This window comes from Calliphora vicina, chromosome 5 (genome assembly GCF_958450345.1).
Source record: "Calliphora vicina chromosome 5, idCalVici1.1, whole genome shotgun sequence".
Taxonomy (NCBI): Eukaryota; Metazoa; Arthropoda; class Insecta; order Diptera; family Calliphoridae; genus Calliphora; species Calliphora vicina.
This window is the reverse complement of record NC_088784.1, coordinates 100870443-100882000: the sequence shown is the minus strand read 5'-3', so window position 1 is coordinate 100882000 and position 11558 is coordinate 100870443. Positions and strand designations below refer to the sequence as shown.

At 30.7% G+C, this 11558-nt stretch overlaps 3 protein-coding genes across 3 annotated transcripts; 1 reads left to right on the top strand and 2 right to left on the bottom strand.

Annotated features, from left to right (window-relative positions):
* LOC135961068 (uncharacterized) lies at window positions 1-2930 on the bottom strand. Its single transcript, XM_065512537.1, has 2 exons — window positions 2415-2930; window positions 1-2187 (listed from the first exon to the last, which is right to left on the bottom strand). Exons 1-2 carry the CDS (start codon window positions 2472-2474, stop codon window positions 1342-1344), a joined length of 906 nt encoding a protein of 301 aa, XP_065368609.1. The 5' UTR covers window positions 2475-2930; the 3' UTR covers window positions 1-1341.
* A 2054-nt stretch (window positions 2931-4984) lies between these two features.
* CCT5 (chaperonin containing TCP1 subunit 5) lies at window positions 4985-8608 on the top strand. The gene is made up of 4 exons (XM_065514344.1): window positions 4985-5219; window positions 6454-7435; window positions 7502-7656; window positions 7898-8608. The coding sequence occupies exons 1-4, from the start codon at window positions 5109-5111 to the stop codon at window positions 8285-8287; spliced, it is 1638 nt and encodes a 545-aa protein (XP_065370416.1). The 5' UTR covers window positions 4985-5108; the 3' UTR covers window positions 8288-8608.
* EndoG (Endonuclease G) lies at window positions 8448-9965 on the bottom strand. Its single transcript, XM_065514345.1, has 2 exons — window positions 9783-9965; window positions 8448-9718 (listed from the first exon to the last, which is right to left on the bottom strand). The coding sequence occupies exons 1-2, from the start codon at window positions 9924-9926 to the stop codon at window positions 8906-8908; spliced, it is 957 nt and encodes a 318-aa protein (XP_065370417.1). The 5' UTR covers window positions 9927-9965; the 3' UTR covers window positions 8448-8905.
* Between the last annotated feature and the right edge of the window lie 1593 nt (window positions 9966-11558).

Here is an 11558-nt window from a genome sequence, read left to right as displayed (position 1 = left end):
TTTTTTTTACTAAATTCATAAGTATTTTTATTCAGAACTTAAACAACAAAACCAAAAATTAAATAAGAAAAGAGTTTTAAAAACTTAAATAAAACAAGTACAAAGATGCAACAACTCTTTCTTAAAAACATGAAAATAAAACTTGAAAATTTCATGAGACAATTAAAGTGGTCTGGGATAGGAATCAAGAGAGGAGGCATCATGGTAAAAAGGTACTTTTTTACACTACATACTTATTTACTGTTGTTTTTTTTAAGTTAAATAAATCTTTTCATTAAGTCTGAGGTTTTTTAAAACAATTATTTTTTTCTTTGCTTGCGAATGATTATTTTTAATACACATTGTAGTACAAAATTATAAAAAAAAAGGAAAAATAAAACTTAATTCATTAGGAAATTACTAAATATTATATAATAAACTGAAATAATAAAAAAAAATAATAATTTAAAATTACACAGAAATTCATTCTTCATCACATTGAGACCCATTTTTAAAAGTTTAACGCTTAGGGCATTATTTTTTATGTTTTTAATAGTTTTATATTTTAATAATATAATTATTCATATCTTATTTCATTTTCTCAAAGATTATGGAGTTTTCAAAGTGATTTTAGAAAGGATATTTTGTATCAAGAAAATATTAAAAGCGAACATTAAATATACTATTTCGAAAACCAAACAACAGTTAATTTATTTGCAAAATACGTTTTAAAAGAATAGAAAAACTATTTTTAACATGATTTCCAGTGTAATCAAGAGTTTAAATTTTACTCACTTCTAATCAGACTTAGAATGTTGCACAGTTTATCTCACCTTATGTTTTCCTAGACCTAATATTATAAATACTTATTTTATGTTTAGTGAGATAAAAAATAATAATTTTAAAGATTAGTTAATTTCAGTACAAGTTTTTGAGATCTAAATGATTTGTTTTAATCACAATCCATAGTAATCCTAACAAAATAGAAAGGTTAAACTTTAGTTTAAAGTCATTTCTATTTCTTTCGATATTGTGCTCAACCATTAGTTTTGATTTTTAATTAAAATTTTCACAAAGTTAGATAAAATTCGAAATCCGCCAAATTGTGTAGTCAAGTTTTATTAAAATATTCTTTGAAATATTAAATATTTCCGAAATTTCTAGTTTCGCTTTTAACTCTTTCAAAAATACAAAAATCTCTTAATGCAAATACATACTCTCTTTACTTGGCAAAAGTAAAAGGGAAATCATATTTGTATTGTTTACCTTTGCTAACCACTGCCAAAACAAAAAAAGAGAGAAACTCCAAGTCCACAACAAAGAAACGTTCTAATAAGACATTAATAAATTGAATGATACCTTTTAGGTTTCATTAAAATTCATGGCTTCATCAAAAATATCAACCATTGCCTCCATACGTTCGGCATGTTCAAAGCGGGCAAAACGTCGTTGCCGCTTTGTTAGCGACAACCGTTGAGAGGGCTTTATGCGGCCCAAACGATGAAAGCGGGTATCTTCTTCTTCGGTATCGTATTCGGGCGCCGAAACGGAATCTTCTTCATCGCGTTCCCGAAACGATTCCTTTAGGTTGCGGTGAACCTTAAAGATTTTCATAGATTTCACATCGTGTTTGCGTATAGAGCGCGATGTTGAGGAGACACCGCGCTCTGGCTGGAATTTAGTTTTCGAAGAGGACGACGATGATGTACCATTTGTGGCGGTTATGGAGACAACATTAAAAAGTTCTGCTAATTCAGCATCAGTGCGTTGCTGTTCCTTCAATTTCTTTTTGTACTTGGGTGCATAATCGAGAATGTAGAGTAGACTATCGAGACGTTGTTGCTCTTCTTCGGTAACAACGCCTCCGACGCCTGAATTCGGTAGCGACGATGAGAGGCTTGTATTAGTGGGTGTTAGTGAAGTGGGCGTGGAAGGAGGAGCCGGTGGCAATCCGCCACTACCACCGCCTCCTAGATTGCAAACATTAGCATTATGACCATTAACACTATTTCCTCCGCCGCTACCACCACCTCCTCCACCATGAGATACAGTGTAACGGCGGCGGGGTCGTCTGCGTTTTACTAACTTCCACGAATATATGGACTCTAAGTCGTTGTCCATCAATGCCAATTCTAATTCTGTGTGCGATGGTGGCGTGGAACACAACTCCACATTGAATTCCTCATCTGATTTGGCCATTTCGATTGTCTATTATTTACATCGTATGTATTTTTTTGTTGTTTTTCCAATTCCACATTTAAGTAAACAGACAATTTTTGTATCGGACACAAAAAGATAAACACACACACATACAAGAGAATGGGAAACACAAAAAAGAATAAGAGAATTAATAAAAAGTTATACACAAATTTTAAGCTAATTTTACCAACAAAACTTTATTAAATTTCATTTACATCACTGAACAGCGAACTCACCTGGAAGAGATATTCAGCTTCCGAATATTTTTGATCCGTCAAACGGTGATACTCAGACATTTTTATAACATGGGCCAAAAGCTCTGACTTGCCCTCACTAGCTCAAATTCAAGTAAAATACAAGAAACAATCCAACAAAAATAATGATTACTACTACACGGCTTTGACTAACTGACTGACTGGCTGCTGATGATGATGTTGATTGTGTATTTTGTGTTGGGCCCTCTTATGTTTTTTCTTATTTTTCTTATATTTTTATTATTAATATTTTGTAGAATAGAAAAATAATAAACAAACACACACTATTATTTTGATTCTTGTTTCTTTTTACATGAACTGCTGCTGCTGGTGGCTGATACTACTCGTGTTGTTTTTGTTGCCTTTTTCAGCTGGGTAGTGAAAAATGCCGTACGGAAATCAGTGAAAATTATTCTTCAATACACGACGAAAAAAATATGGAAGAAAAATCGTAGAAAAAACATATACGAGAAAAATATATACACATGTACATACATATGTATGTAGGAATATATTTTTGTACAATTCCTCTTTGCTTAAGTATATTATTGTGAAGTGTTTCTTATGGTGTTTTTGTTTTTGCCAAGTGTATTTACCTTTTAATTTTTATTTCTTTTTCTGTTTTTTCCGTTCTCTTCGCAACACATTCACACACACTTTGACACATACAGCATGCCAAAAACGAAGGCAGGGAAGTAAACTGCTTCTTTTTAACAGTAACAATGGCTAAAGAAATGATATCTCTTAGAATAAAAACCATAAGAAATGCAAATATTAACAAATAAATGTATTATAACATACAAAAATAACAAAATATGCAATCAAAATTTAAATATCATAATAAATTTTAAGAATTATCTTCCAGATTTCATTAATTGCTCATGATTTTTTGCATAATCCATTTTTAATAACAACATTGCCATTCATTTTTTGCTATAAAAAAGGGTCAAAAACATAGGGCTGCCATACTTAAGCTAAACATTTCATCATTTTGTTCTAGAATAAACAATGAATCACCAAAATTTGTTAGCATGAAAATTAAGCCATAGTAAATTAAATAAAACAAAAACAAGAAATACAGCGATATGATTTATATGAAAAGAATTTTCAATGTTTATGAAATAGTTATTAAAAAAGATACATACATAATTGAATAGTAAACAATGTTGGTGGTAATCTGCAAGTTTAAAAAAAGTTGTTAGAAATTTGAAATTTAAAAATTCCATTAATAGATTAGACAAGTAGAACAATCGATATGTTATTCCAAAAAAGTCGATTAACTAAAAAAAGCCGAATAGTCGAAAAAAATTCCATTTAAATAGAGATGTCGAAAAATGTTGTTTAAATTTTTTTAAAATAGAAAATCTGCTTTGTAATTTAAATTCTTTTGTTCATTTTTTGTTCCTTTGTAAATAAATGTGAGATTGTCAAAATTTTTTGAATTTTCATTTGAAAATATTAATAGAAAAAATTAATTAATATACTTTGCTCCCTCATACATACGGTATGAAAAAAAACTTTTTTTTTATTAATAAACAAATATAATTTAAACAAATTCAAATTTTAAACAAGTTTATGAAACTCTGTAGACGTCTTTTTGTTACTAACTATTATTTAGAGAAAAATATAAAATATATTTTACTTTATTCACCGTGCTTGCAAAAATCGAACAGTATTTACTATAGAAAATCTTACTTTCTATAGAAATTTTGTGTATAACTTTGTGTGTATTTTCTTTAGAAAATCTTGTGTATAACAGTATTTCCTATAGAAAATCTTGTGTATAACAGTATTTCCTATAGAAAATCTTGTGTATAACAGTATTTCCTATAGAAAATCTTGTGTATAACAGTATTTCCTATAGAAAATCTTGTGTATAACAGTATTTCCTATAGAAAATCTTGTGTATAACAGTATTTCCTATAGAAAATCTTGTGTATAACAATATTTTCTATAGAAAGTCTTGTGTATAACAATATTTTCTATAGAAAGTCTTGTGTATAACAATATTTTCTATAGAAAGTCTTGTGTATAACAATATTTTCTATAGAAAGTCTTGTGTATAACAATATTTTCTATAGAAAGTCTTGTGTATAACAATATTTTCTATAGAAAGTCTTGTGTATAACAATATTTTCTATAGAAAGTCTTGTGTATAACAATATTTTCTATAGAAAGTCTTGTGTATAACAATATTTTCTATAGAAAGTCTTGTGTATAACAATATTTTCTATAGAAAGTCTGGTGTATAACAATATTTTCTATAGAAAGTCTTGTGCATAACAGTATTTTCTATAGAAAGTCTTGTGCATAACTGTATTTTCTATAGAAAGTCTTGTATATAACAGTATTTCGTGTCTTTAAACAAATATTTAATTGTCTAATAAAAAATATCATAACGGTCTTTACATATTGCCACACTGTTTAGTTTTACCATAACAGCATTGCCATTACAAAATTATCTCTTTCTTTGTTTTCTTGTGTCACGAGAAATTTTTCCCTCTTCCATTTTTGTTTTCTGTTTTTGACAATTCATTGACCGGGTGTTTTCGTCAAATCTCTTTTACATAGATTTTCGTACGGTCTGCAAATAGTAGCAAGAAAATTTATTTCTACGTTGAATTGTTAAATAAATCCGAAGGAATCCGTGTGAATAAAATAAATAACTAAATCAAGATGATGAGCGGATTTCCGGGATCCATCGCCTTTGATGAATATGGCAGACCTTTCATCATTTTGCGCGATCAAGATAAACAAAAACGTATCACAGGCACAGATGCCATAAAGGTACAAAAAGTTTGCAAAAAAATTCCAAAAAAATATATTAAAAAGGACTAAAAACATTTAAAAAATCTATAAAGAAGTGAATATTTATAAACAATTTGTTATAATATAAAAAAAATGTGGATAGAATAGTGAATTTCAACCGGCTTTTTGCTACGGAATATTCCAGATGTTCTAAGTAGTAGCTTGTTTTCAAAGACAATTTATTGAAATCTTTTTAAAGTTGTTTGCAATTTATTCTAAATTGTTTAAATTATTTGTATGTTTAAGAAAAAATAACTTTAAAAGTCCTTTGATGGTATTAATTAATTTTTATATCCATGACGTCACGGTTGGTGAACATTTTCGCTAGTGCTTCAAATAAAAGTGAAAAATAATTTGAGGTTAAAGACGCTATTTGTGCGAATGAGTCAGTAAATTGGTTGTGTGTGCATGCATTTCTTATTACAAATCATATGAGACATGCCGTGAAAAAACAGCAGATGGTGTTTCAAATGTGAAGTAATGAATGTCTTGAAATAAGGGAGTGGGCAGAAGATTCAAAATTTGTTACTAATATGAAACTTATTAAAGTTTTGAAAAAACACATACAGATGGCTTATGTTTAAAACAACTGAATTTTTCGGAAAATGCCCATCGGTTTTTTTTTTACAAATCTTTGCAAAATGATTCCATTAGGTTGCAAATTATCTCCTATGAGTGCTTATAGGTAATCGATGTTATTATTTGCATTAAATCCGAGAAAAAGCTGTTCAACACAGGCTTCTATTTCTATAAATTTGAAATGTTCGGCTTAAACATATTCAATATTTCCATTGTCCAGAAATGAAAACTCATTTACACCCCTAAATCACTAAAATATTAAATATCTCCTAAAGTAATTTTTGAAATAAAATACATTTTAAAGAATCTTCCGATCCTAAATCCGGAATTAGTTCCAAAAGAGCTCATAATTTGGTGTTCTTTATAAAAGTTTTCTAACGAAATAAAAAAATGTTCGTTTCGAAAGAACTACAATGGAAATTTCTGAAATACAAATAGAAAATTCTGAAAAACAATTGGAAATTTCTGAAATACAATTGGAAAATTCTGAAACTTAATTGGATATTTCTGAAATACAATTGGAAATGCTGTGGATTTGTTCCCAAACTTATTAATACAATAAATAATAAAAACTTGTATAATTTACTAGAGAAAAATATTTATTTAATTTTTAAATTCTTTTCACCACTTCCAGAGTCACATTTTGGCTGCCCGCCAAATTGCATCCATCATTAAGACCTCTTTGGGTCCCAAGGGTTTGGATAAGATTATGGTCAGTCCTGATGGTGATGTTACCGTTACCAATGACGGTGCTACTATTATGAAACTGATGGATGTCGATCATGAAATTGGCAAATTGATGGTTCAATTGTCACAATCACAGGATGATGAAATTGGTGATGGTACCACTGGTGTTGTAGTCTTGGCCGGAGCATTGCTCGAACAAGCCGAGGGTCTCATCGATCGTGGCATCCATCCCATACGTATTGCCGATGGTTTCGAATTGGCTGCCCAGTGTGCCGTCAAGCAATTGGAAGCCATTGCTGAACCCTTCCCCATTGATCCCAACAATAAGGAACCCCTTATTCAAATCGCTATGACCACTTTGGGCTCAAAGATTGTCAACAAGTGCCATCGTCAAATGGCCGAGATGGCTGTTGATGCTGTCTTGAATGTGGCTGATATCGAGAAGAAAGATGTCAATTTTGAATTGATCAAGATCGAAACTAAAGTTGGCGGTCGTATGGAAGATTCTATGTTGGTTAAGGGTGTCGTTGTCGACAAAACCATGAGTCATGCTCAGATGCCCAAGACATTGCGCAATGTAAAATTGGCTATACTCACCTGTCCCTTTGAACCACCAAAGCCCAAGACCAAGCATAAGTTGGATGTTACCTCGGCCGAGGACTACAAGTTATTGCGTGAATATGAACAAGAGAAATTCATTGAGATGGTTAAGAAGGTCAAGGATGCCGGTGCCACTTTAGCCATTTGCCAGTGGGGCTTTGATGATGAAGCCAATCATATGTTGTTGCAGCAAAACTTGCCTGCTGTACGTTGGGTAGGTGGTCCTGAGATTGAATTGATTGCCATTGCTACTGGCGGCAGAATTGTACCACGTTTTGAGGAATTGACCCCAGAGAAATTGGGTACCGCTGGTCTAGTTAGAGAAGTTTGTAAGTATTTTGGTTATTTTGTTATGTTTATTAGGTCTTATTATTAAAATTTGTGTTTGTTTTCAGCCTTTGGCACCTCTAAGGACAAGATGCTGGTCATCGAAGAATGCAAAAACTCTAAGGCTGTCACAATTTTCTTGCGCGGTGGCAATCAAATGATTACTGCTGAGGCTAAGCGTTCCATTCATGATGCTTTATGTGTTGTTCGTTCTTTGGTTAAGGTAGGTTTTCATGTTTTTAATTCAAGCAATGATTTTTCACCGAAAATTGTTACCTTAAAAATTATTTCCCCAAATAAATTCTTAAGGGAAAAGTCAATAATAAAAATGTATCAAAATTACTCACTTCTTACCAAAGTATAACCTTCTTACCCTATGGTAGATTTGTGGTGGATTTATTTTCGGTGTCTGTTTTTAATAATGAATAATATATTAATTTTTCCCTTTTCTTTCAACTTTTCAGGACTCCCGCATTGTTTATGGTGGCGGTGCTGCTGAAATCAGCTGCTCTGTAGCCGTTGCCAAGGAAGCCGATCAACTCTCCACCTTGGAACAGTATGCCTTCCGCTCATTCGCCGTCGCCTTGGAAAATATTCCCTTGGCTTTGGCCGAAAACAGTGGTTTGCATCCCATTGAAACCTTGTCTGAATTGAAGGCTCGTCAAGTTGCTGAAAACTGCCCCAGCCTAGGTGTTGACTGCATGTTGACCGGAGATTCAAACATGAAGACACACAATGTTGTTGAATCTCTCAATTCCAAGAAACAACAAATTTTGTTGGCCACCCAATTGGTTAAGATGATTTTGAAAATTGATGATGTACGTTCCAAGAATGAAGGTGGTGATTATTACTAATGTAATCCTCAATTCAACAAAAAAAAAAGTACATTAAACTATTACTATTCTTAATTTCATATTCAAAAATACATTTACAACTATAGATTGTTTTAACACACCCGCATACAGCACTAATTTTGTTCAAGTTTCCTTTATCATTCATTTTCTTTCTATCTAGTTTCCTTTTATTTTGTTTATTACACCTTTAAAATGTAAACCACCATCATTTAACAATATTAAAAAAAAACTTTGTATTATTTGTTTGTTCTCGCTCGGCTTTTTGAAAGAGGAGCATTATAGAGCTTAAAATAAAAAATTGAAAAACAAGATCAAATAAAATTTGTTTAAAAACATGATTTCGTATATTTATACATTAAAAATTAAAATGCTTAAAACATAATAATAAAAAAAACTCATAAAACAAAATACACTAATTTATTATTTCTTTTATTTACAATTTTAAAAAGATTTTTTACTAAATTGCACTTTTGGGGAAAAAACTGTATAAGGTTTAAAACTTTTTTCTAGAATAGATCTAAAACAAATCAAATTAAAACAATTGGCTATAAATATTTTTAAAAATTGTTGGGACCTTATTGAAGTATTAGGAATATTCTTAGGAGCATTTAGAAACACTTAAACCTTTTTACCATTGATCTTTGTCAGTTGTTTCTTATTGATTTTGTCGAAAAATAAAAGGCCAGCCGCTCTCTCAACCGATTCTGGTGGTACTTGGAATACTTGCAAAGGTGTCTCATCACTAATCACCTGATTGGGCATAACATAAGCTTCCATTTCCAAATGGCTATCCGAGGTCTCGCCAACAATCACTTTATAGAAATGTGTGGGCACAGCCACATTATTATTACCAATTACTTGATATTTAACATACTTTTTGCCATCATCCTCTTGTCGTGGCAAATACAAGGGACCTGTACACACATAAACATTGCTGTAGGTTTTTGTCAATTTGCGGACATAACTTTCCAAACGTTCCCAAGAGTCGCGGTTGAAACCTTGGCCCACTTGAGGTGCCATATTTGTCAAATAGAAAGTGTCATCACAATGTTTTTGATGTCTTTTGTGATTGCCGGCAGCAGCCATATGACCACGATCAAAGCCCGAACGGCGATAATCGGAATTTTGGGATTGGAAGTAGGGGTGAATGCTTTCGTCCGGTTTGAAATCACATTTGGCTCTATCGACTGCTTCGTTTTTGGCAATAGAGTCGGCGGTTAAGTGTTCAAACACCCAGGAGGCCACACGATTGCGGCGATCGTAGCTTAACACATAATCTGAATAAGAACGCACCGAATCCAAACTGGGAAAACCATATTTCATTATTTGCGATACACGCATAGGTGTAGCAGCTACATTGATGTCATCAGCAGGTGCGGGTACAGCAGCCGAAACGGAGGCAAATAAGGGAAAGCCGGGTTTTTGGGAATGCTGCAAGTTATTGTAATTATTAAATAAAACTCTCATGTAATTCATCTATCTGTAATGAACCAACCTTATGCAAGAGTTCCATTTGTTGCTGCTCATAGACAGGTATATTTTGTAAAATTCTTTGCCTTTCCGTATAGCTGCCATAGTGGTAAGCACCCAGACCGGCAGCGCCCACCGTCAAAATAGTAGTTACAAATTTCTTATTCATAATGTTAAATAATTTAACTAAAGAAATTAATAATAACAAGCAGCCTCCCAAAAATACTGGCCCTTTTTGTAATAAACGTGAATGAAATAACTCTGTTCTTAAATTTCATTCACAATAGTCAATGAAAACAGCTGTTTTTATAACATGTCTGTTTTTGTTAACAAAATATTTTAGTTTCCGCGCAATTTTCTTTACAAACGGTTGTAGGTCAATAATATTTCCGTTTTATGGTGGTTAAATATAAAGAAATTTTAATAAAAATAGTGTAAATATATAAAATAATTAGTGCTTGTTTAGGGTAACATGAAGTTTTATTGAGATACCATGGTTTTAACAAAGAAAAAGTCGATTAAAGAAATGATGAAGTAAAGAGGAGACTAAGTGTAAAAAAATAAAAAGCTTTGAGTGTTTATATGTGTGTGTTGGGTAATATAAAATGGAGTTGTGAATTTATGGTGAATGAGATTATAAGGAAATGAAAAGGTGATTATTTAGTTTAGCAGGAAATTAAAAAATATCAATGAAAGCTGGTAAATTAAATTATTTTAAATTAAAAAAATGTGGACTTAAATAAGAATATAAAAATAAAAGAAAGTATTTGAATAAATAAAAATTAAATATCAGCAATTGTGAAAAGAATTAAAAATTTAATACATATAAAAAATATGCAATTAAAAAATAGTGATATTTTTCAAAATTTATTTCAATTAAAAATATAAATTAAAAAATATTAAATGAAAATAAAAAAAAATATAAAAAAATTGTAAAAAATATGTATAAAATAAATGAAAATAATATCGATGAGCTTTTTAAAAATTAAAAAAAAAATTCTAAAATAATAATAAAAAGAAAAATTAAATGTAATATTAAAAATAGTGTAGAATATTAAAAATGTAAGAAATCAAATAAATATTATTTACCTAAATAAATGTAAAATATCGATAAATTAAATAATGAATACATTGAAATATCATGTTTCAAATAAAATAAAATAATAAAAAATCTCTTTTTACATAAGCGAACAAAAAACTCAACAAAACAGGTTAGTTATTTTCATAATATTTTTCATATTTCTTTTAAACAATGGACCTAAAGAACTAATACTTAAATAAATTTTCAAAATCAAATCAAATATATTATCTTAATAATTCCATTAAATGCGCGAATTAATTCATTACTTTAACAATTCATTTTTATAGAATTAATTCAAATCAATTACAATATATCTTTAAAAAGGCATGGAATGATTAATGATTGTCTTAAATTAAAATCTATTTCTTTAAATTCATTATATAAATGATTAGATAGATGGATTTGCAGGGGTGTGTACTATAAGAAATACACTTCCACTCGTAGATCCATTGTGATACCCTTTAGAAATATAACTAGGTGAGTACTATGTGGCTCTGTGAAACCCTTTCTACATAGTACTCACCTAGTTATATTTCTAAAGGGTATCACAATGGATCTACGAGTGGAACTAGGTGAGTACTATATTCCTCTGATAAGGCCTAAATGATTAACTTGATCATATCTAGGTATATCCCTCAGTTATTTCTCCTAGCCATTTTTGCCTGAGACAGTTACACAGAATACATCCTGTGCGTCCATATCCCATTTACCAATGAAAGC

What these genes read in the sequence shown, in the direction of transcription:
- LOC135961068 (XM_065512537.1), bottom strand. Translation starts at nt 2,474, where the DNA reads ATGTCTGAGTATCACCGTTTGACGGATCAAAAATATTCGGAAGCTGAA. An exon ending in AAGCTGAATATCTCTTCCAG is followed by an intron (nt 2,188 to 2,414) that starts GTGAGTTCGCTG and finishes TGTAAATAATAG; the next exon opens with ACAATCGAAATGGCCAAATC.
- EndoG (XM_065514345.1), bottom strand. Translation starts at nt 9,926, where the DNA reads ATGAATAAGAAATTTGTAACTACTATTTTGACGGTGGGCGCTGCCGGT. An exon ending in AAATGGAACTCTTGCATAAG is followed by an intron (nt 9,719 to 9,782) that starts GTTGGTTCATTA and finishes AATAACTTGCAG; the next exon opens with CATTCCCAAAAACCCGGCTT.
- CCT5 (XM_065514344.1), top strand. Translation starts at nt 5,109, where the DNA reads ATGATGAGCGGATTTCCGGGATCCATCGCCTTTGATGAATATGGCAGA. An exon ending in CAGGCACAGATGCCATAAAG is followed by an intron (nt 5,220 to 6,453) that starts GTACAAAAAGTT and finishes CACCACTTCCAG; the next exon opens with AGTCACATTTTGGCTGCCCG. An exon ending in TGGTCTAGTTAGAGAAGTTT is followed by an intron (nt 7,436 to 7,501) that starts GTAAGTATTTTG and finishes GTTTGTTTTCAG; the next exon opens with CCTTTGGCACCTCTAAGGAC.